The sequence below is a fragment of the Eurytemora carolleeae genome, unplaced genomic scaffold, assembly GCF_000591075.1.
Source record: "Eurytemora carolleeae unplaced genomic scaffold, Eaff_2.0 scaffold112, whole genome shotgun sequence".
In the NCBI taxonomy this organism is placed as follows: domain Eukaryota; kingdom Metazoa; phylum Arthropoda; class Copepoda; order Calanoida; family Temoridae; genus Eurytemora; species Eurytemora carolleeae.
Genome location: NW_019396053.1, coordinates 211,784 through 219,596, shown reverse-complemented (window position 1 = coordinate 219,596; position 7,813 = coordinate 211,784). Strand labels below are relative to the sequence as shown.

General features: G+C 32.1%; 1 protein-coding gene across 1 annotated transcript in view; it reads left to right on the top strand.

The window, feature by feature from the left end:
* The window catches only part of LOC111705921 (uncharacterized), a 30,629-nt gene extending 23,172 nt beyond the window's left edge, over positions 1-7,457 (top strand). The window contains exons 2-14 of the mRNA XM_023478629.1: positions 28-136; positions 408-577; positions 1,347-1,464; positions 2,457-2,594; positions 2,884-2,964; positions 3,018-3,086; positions 3,479-3,602; positions 4,202-4,270; positions 4,765-4,833; positions 5,230-5,352; positions 5,688-5,866; positions 6,298-6,350; positions 6,884-7,457. Of these exons, the coding sequence (XP_023334397.1) occupies positions 88-136; positions 408-577; positions 1,347-1,464; positions 2,457-2,594; positions 2,884-2,964; positions 3,018-3,086; positions 3,479-3,602; positions 4,202-4,270; positions 4,765-4,833; positions 5,230-5,352; positions 5,688-5,866; positions 6,298-6,350; positions 6,884-6,913 (1,272 nt within the window). The 5' untranslated portion in view covers positions 28-87 and the 3' untranslated portion in view covers positions 6,914-7,457. The remainder of the gene's footprint in view (positions 1-27; positions 137-407; positions 578-1,346; positions 1,465-2,456; positions 2,595-2,883; positions 2,965-3,017; positions 3,087-3,478; positions 3,603-4,201; positions 4,271-4,764; positions 4,834-5,229; positions 5,353-5,687; positions 5,867-6,297; positions 6,351-6,883) is intronic.
* The last annotated feature ends 356 nt before the right edge of the window (positions 7,458-7,813 follow it).

Genomic DNA, 7,813 nt, shown 5'->3' with positions numbered 1-7,813 from the left:
AATTGTTTACAGTCACCATATCTTTAGAGTCTTCCAAAGAAACAGCTGAACTCCTAGATAGAGATACAGGTGAACTCCTAGATAGAGATGAACGGATTTGTTCTTTTTTCCCTCCTCACTGCACAAGTAACTCAAGGTAAAAAGAAACAACAAGCAATTGATTCTTTGCAACAAACTCCAATTGTTTAATCCCTACATATTTGCAATCTGGTGGTGTGACCCTTTGATATTTTAAACAGGGATTATCTAATCTAGCAGAATGCATAGCTTGAAATATCTAAGGTCTACGACATTGGGTTGCAAAGATTTAGGGATTTAAAACTCGGAGTTTGTGGCAATCAAGACTCGAATCTTATATTTTGATATTTTGTGATTTGATGGATAAAAGAAATATTGTCGTTATTCAGGAACATTGTTTGGTATTCGAATTCGTGATGCTGCCCCCTTAAACAACGGGTATTCTGCTCCAAACCAACCTCCCAGATATAATCCATATCAATCTGGAAATGTGCTGGATGGGATTAACAATTTGAAGGCTGGAGCTCTCAGAACTGGATCCAATGCTCTTAGGTTTAAGGTAGAGAAGATATTTTGGATATCTGCAATTTCTTTATTCTCTGATTGGTTGAACGCAAAATGGCTTTTCATTTTCCACAGACGACACTCTTCAAGGCAATTACGATTAATTTTGTTTTTATATTAACAAAAGATCAAGATCAAGCATTGACCTCGATATCCAGAATACCAGGGTTCCCACCTTTGACAATAAATGCGATATTTTTTGTCATAATTTCTAGCGCAAATATTCCATTTATCCATTGGGTGTCATTGTAAATTGAAGTAGCGTACCGATATCTAGCAGCCTGAGCAAGTTGTACGGTAAACATGCAGACTATATGTAAGGAAAAACGGGACCCTGCACCAAAAACAATCTACTTTAAAATGTTCATGTTATATCACATTTTCCCGGAAATCTTTTGCTTAGTTAATTTCAAAAAATAATTAATATAAAGATTTTTTAAAATGAGTGAGTTAGACTGGAAATCTGCTCAATTTTGTTCTGATTTTATTGAACTTTTTTACTCTGACTTATTTGATTTCCCAAAAAATTTTCAACGATTTTAAATTAAAAGCCTTAAATATTTTAAAAATGCAATGCAACGTAATTTGTTTGGGCTTTGTTGAACATTTTAGGTCATTAAACTGTGTAAAATTTCCAATAAATCTAACTTTGAAATGAAAAACAAATGATTGAACTAAGGTTCTCATTTTTAGAAGTTCTAGAAAAAATACATCAAAATACATTTTATGTCAATTTAATTGTGTTAAATTTGATATTGTTATAGGGAAACTTGTTTTATGGAGGAGCCAATGCTCTAGACAATGCAGCAAATAATCTGAGTCCGATGCAGATTGCTATTTTGAGACAAAACCAATTAAGCTCACTAGAGCTTCCACTTCAAGGTAAGTTATCTCTGGTCAAGGTCACACTAAACTAAGCCAGTGGGGTAGGTAAATAGGCATATGAGAGGCCAGGTAATTTAATAAGCTTCCCATTTCACGTTCAAAGTGTAACCAAACCAGGTCTAACTGGAACGGTACTAATGTCCACATAACTGGAGAGTAACTTGAATTTAGGCCTATTTAGTCCCTTTTAAATCTTACGGAGGGCTAGGGTCATTTTGAATTCAAACAGTCACGACGCCCTCTAGGCTCTGTACCGGCCTTAATGTCGCCCAGCAAGCACCCCTATTACAATGTCAGCCCAGTTTCAACTTTGATAGCGTGGCCATACCGATTTATAACTTGACTGGTCACGGTTATATGAAATGTTCTTAATTTTCCAGCTGAAGCTGTACTGTTTTACGGATTTATGCTTACACAGAAATTGTTATAGAAATTAGGAGATTTTAACGACGAAATCTTCCTTAGTTTTACTTTGATAGACGTGTTAAGGATACTGTTGTTAATCGAGCATGCTTCTGTTTGAATTGAGAAATACTAGAGATTATGTCTACAGCTCCTTTAAACTATTTTAAACACAGATATAATCCATCAAGTTTTGAGACCGTATACTAACTTTGTATCATTGTCAAACCACTTCAACTATACATTTTCATGTCTCCATTATTATTGATAACTAGCTGAATTGCCTGGCGTTGCCCGTGAAATTTTTTTTAAAAATCGAATTTAGATTTTCAAAGAGTTACTCCCAGGGTACCCATTGGTTCACACATAAAAGTTCAGCCAATTTGGTCTAGCCGTTTGGCCGGCTAAAGCTGACATATAAATATATGTATATATGAACGAAGAGCTTTGTTATATAGATGATATTTGCAAAACTGGAAAACAATTGATCGTACATCTCGCTTAAGATAAATAAAAGTCTTTATGGATTTTCTTAACAGAAAGGATATATTTTAGTTTGCAGATAAGTATACCATTTTATTCTCAAGGGAATGGAAATCAGCAATATGGGAGCAGCTACCAGAAACCTTCCTACAGACCTTCAACTGATGTTATACCGAAGGAAAACATGTTTAACATGATGAATGATATGAATGAATTTGATTCAATGACCCCCATGAATCCAGGTGAATAAAATCCGATAGATTTATTTACAGCTATTTTACCTTATGCATTACAGGGAAGATAAGAGAATTTATCTTTACCAAGACCCGTGGGAAAGTAAAAATTTTAATTTCCCAAATGAGTAGTTGTACACAATTATAATGTTTTCTAGCCAGAGTGCTTTGAATGTTGCCTTTTTATTTAATTGCCCTACAAAAATATGGGCTCATTTGATTCCGACGTTTGACGCTTATGGAAACTTATAATTTATGTAAATACGTTTTTTGTCTAATATTTAACCATAATCTCTAGGTTCAGTATCAGATGTGGATTTAGCTTCAGAAACCGGTTTTGTACGAGGTTTACCTGGAATCCCGGACACTGTGGATGTTGGTATGAAAATATTAAATACTTTTTTTTGAATATTTTATTTTTCACATTTTTAGGACTTTTGGATGATATCTCAACATCTTCACAAAGGCTAAGGGTTAAAAGTCTTAGATCCAGTTTAATAGGTAATTATTTTATTATACAAATTTTAAATGAAAAAATTGGAATATCTGTTGACTAAATTATTTTGTATGATAGGCCACAGATTTTTCACAAAAGATAGATTTTTTAGGGACAAGCGTTGTATTTTCAAATGAACTTTCATTTCATATGAGGGATGCAATGCACGATTTTAAATTTTACTTTTAAAACATATTAATCTGATCAATAAAGTGGAAGATATCGTCTTTTTTATAATTTGAAAGGTGCTTGATTGCCTATTTTTATCAAGCAAAATGCCGAAGTCAGTCTAAAACAAAGCATTGAAAAGTACTGTTGTGAATCCATCGCTTGGAAGTCTTCAGTTGCTTAAAGAAAAGTTTTCAGTTCTTTTGAATAATTGGTGAATCTATTTAAGGCCCCAGAATCCAACAGTGTGAAGAGAAATTAACCCAGCTTGTTGGAGACATCTTTATTGGGAATGAAATGATTCCAGATATTATTGAGTCTCCCCCTCTCTACCCTTTAGACCTAACATACAGGTTTTTTAAACTCGCTAAATAATCACTGTATAGGTAATTGCCTTGAATATTGAGCTGATAAAAATTTAATAATTAAGTGTCCAGTTTGAATTGTGCGAAAATTAAAAAAGAACACTTTATTGAAATATCTTTACAACAAATTGCAAATGTGGATATTTACCAAATTTATAGATACAAAACATTTTCAGGTTTTAGTTTTCTATATTTATATATCACACAGGTATGCTGCTTTAGTAATTGTAAATTGGCGAAACAGTCCAAACTAGGACCGCAAAGGTTAACCCAGCTCGGATATTCAAATGTACACCGGTTGTGCGTGATAATAAATAGAGGTCCGAACTTTTGAGTTGAATATCACAAATGTTGAGCGCTTTATCTCATTGTCCACTTTGGGCACTTTTGAAATAGAGGATAGATACTTGATCTGTCCCTTCAGAATATGGTTATCTCTTCAAGGTATGACAACCAAAGGATATCAAACCAGAATTAGATTTATCCGTAGATCTGCAAAATATGAGACCAATTCTTTATCCTGAGATTCCCAACACAACAGTTCTAACTTGAGAATTCTTTTTATTTTAAAGAATTATGATTTACAGAACAGTTCGAACTTTTCCTGGAATGAGGGTTACAGCTGGTACCACTAGATACAAACCAATGATGCACTGGTAATTCATTCAATTTATATTCTTTGTTGCTATATTCGTTCATATATACTCTATGTGACTATATTCGTTCATTCATACTCTTTGTTGTTATACTAATTCATTTACACTCTTTAATACTCTCTGCATTTATTTATACTCTAGTTGTTACTTTATTCAATTATTTATACTCTAGTTGTTACTTTATTTAATCATTTAATTGTAACTATATTCATTCATCCTTGCTCTTTGCTACTTTACACATTTATTTCTTCTCTTTCTTTCTATATTTGTTCGTTCATCATACTCTTGGATCCTTCATTAGTTCGTTGTTACTCTTTGCAACTATATTTAGCCATTCATACTCTTTGTTACTCTATTCTTTCTTTTTTACTCTTTATTGCAGCTTCATTCATTCGCTTAAATATTTTTTCTTATTTGAAATATTTTAACTCGTCAATACTCATTCACTTTCAAAATATAATGAAAAATCTTTTGTTTAAAGAATATTTGTTTAGGCCATCTGAAGATGGAGCATTGTATACTCTTATTGTTTCCAATTTGGATATTAACACACGGAAAAACAGGTTTCAATATTTTTCATTTTAACGTTAAAAAGGGCTTGTTGAACTTTTTTAAACACGTTCTTAGATGAACATTCGACATGAAATTTCTGATTTACAACAACACTTTTACATCTTTATCTTAGCAACAACAAGGAAGATATCTTTGTTTTTTATCTTGAAAAGTGTTAAATTCTGACAATGTCCTTAATTGTGAATATGCAATATTTCGCAAGTTTGTGTTATTGAGAAAAAAGTATAATTAAAAGTGCAAATCAAAAAGTTATTTTCTAAAGAGTTTGTAAGAAAGATCTATCTATAGAGGGTTCTTTAAAACATGAAAAATTTCAATTTTCAGTTATTGGTAGTTTTTATTTTTTATTTTGTTAACTTATCATATTCTTACCTATTCTTACCCAGAACCTTATCTGAATTCTGGCACTGGTTTGTAGCGAATATACCTGGAGACTCTGTAGATGACGGAGAGGTCGTCTTTGATCTTCTTTTCCCTCTTGTACTGCCAGAAGGAAACGGTGATCATAGGTTGGACGCCATATTTTTTTTTTGAATTTCAAATTTGATTAAAAAAATGCTAGGCTTAAAAACATTTTTTCTTTTGCGTCAAATTTTTTACAAAAATCGTAATTGATCATAAATTATTTCTTTAATTTATGAAGTATGGTATTTTACATTTACAAATTACCAAATGAGTAATTTTCCTTTATCATAGAGTGATCTGTTTGTTAAAAAAGCTTCTCTTTGATTACTTGTAAACTTGTAATTTGAAAAAAGCTTGTTAACAATCAAAACTTTCATAAAAAAGTCGTCTTCATTGTATTGATTTAATCGTCTACCACTGTTGTAAGAATTTTTACCAGATTTGGATATTTTGTGATGAAGCAACCTCGAGCCCTGGACTACAGTGATGAGGGTGGTCCAACGGACTCCTGTAGTCCACAGATGTCCAACGGACGAGGTCCACGGAGGTCAACTAAGGACTTTATGAAGAAATATGGACTTGAACTTACAGCTTCTACATTTCTAATTATTGACTCAGGTTTTAAATTTACAATTATGAAAAATTGTTATTTTAACAAAAATCTGCATGGAATGTTTCGGAGCTATGTATCTATCGATATAACGTGCCGTAGTATTTTCCCTCTGTCGTAAGTCAACTTTTTTATTCATTGACATCTTAGCTTTTTTAGATATTTGTAGAATATAATAATAAAATGCAATCCCTAACAGACATTTTTTGTAAGCTTTCACGCGAAAATCGATGAGAAGTTTGCCAATATCTTCCTTTAAAACTAAAGTTAAAAACAGTGCTTTAAAGTTTTGAAAGAAAAGTATCAATGAGTTGGTGAGGTAAAATCAAAGGACAAAGCGTTGCAAAACTTTAAAGTAGATTAAGTCCTGAAAATTGATGCAACTTTTTTTAGCAGTCTGGATCTAAAAAGGTTGATATAACATTAAAACCTTTTTCAGACGAGACAAGTCTGGAGATTGCCTGCAGATGGCAGACATGTATGGGAGGACAGGTCAATACAATTATAATTTTCTTCAAACTAATCATGAAAATACAGGATGTTCCATTAAACAATTCATCAGTGGCAGTGAGGAGGGTGCTTATAGATTTATTTCGGAACAAAAACATCCAGATTTAGGAAGAAAAAAAGTTTTAAGATAGATATTTCTCCTATTTTTCACTTTCTTTCCCTTAAGTGCTATTGAGGAACTAAAAATAGATATTTTTCCTATTTTTCAATTTTCTTTCCCTTAAGTGCTATTGAGGAACTATTCTGAAATCTCAGGGGGGGGGGGGTGCAAAAGACCTGCCGCTCCCCTGTTCCCGATCCTACAGTAGAGAGACGTCTTAAAGGGAATGAATGTGAAAAAAATTTTGAAAAATTCAAAATTTAGTTTTACTGACCAAATTTCAACTAAAAGATGAACATTCGATTCTTTACATGTTTACAGAGAGGTTTAGGGGTCGGAGACCAGCGCAGGGGGGAAGTAGTTTTTAAGCTTTCTGTTCTCAATATCTATGCAAAAAAAAATCTTTTTATTTTAGACCTTTGTTCGGAACTTGGATTGCCTGTAGGTGCATGTACACTGTACAGTGTACACAGTACACACTGTCCATCTCAGATTTTTTAATTCAAAAATTGTAATATATTGTTTTTCTTCGGCTGTTGTATTGCTTGTAATGATTTAAGACTGGGAAAACTATAGTCTGTGTTTGTATTTTAAATTCATGTTCTATGATATAACTCTGTAAATCAAAAGTATGTTTACAAGATCAATTATGCCATCGTTTTAGATTCTTAATTTTCGTGATTACATTTAATATTTTTACACTGAAAAATTTAATTGACTTTTTTAAAATGAAATTTTAGCTTTGATAAAGGAAATGCGAAATGTTCTTTCTTATACTAATATCAATTTTAGGTTATGAATTGTATCTACCTGGCAAGTTATTTTCTAGGCCAAATTATAAAAAAACATGCACTAAATAAATTTCGCAGTTTTTGTTTATTTTCGTAAATTGATGAGGTTAATATTACGACACAGATATGTTCTGAAATCTGTGGAATAAGAAGATGATGGTTAGACAAATTATGATTTTAAATCGTCCATGGTAAGTTAATTACAGACCTTCATTTACAAATTGTCAAACCTAAAAAATGGTAAAAAGCAATAAATGTAAATTTTATTGAGTAAAAGTTAAATAGTGATAAAATGGTTTGTATAGAGTATAACTCGATAAAATAAGATTTAAAACCAATAACTCTCTAATTAGTTGAAAGACGACATTTCTAGTTGTTCTCAACCAGTAATTTTTCTACAAACCTTCTAATCTTAATGGACAACTTATATCTTAATATGACCCAGAAAGAATAAGACTTCAGTGACGACTGTCCGGAATTTATACTTGTAAATTCATGATTCCCTGCACATGTAAACTTGCCTCTCTCTTTATCAAATCATTAAATAAGACATT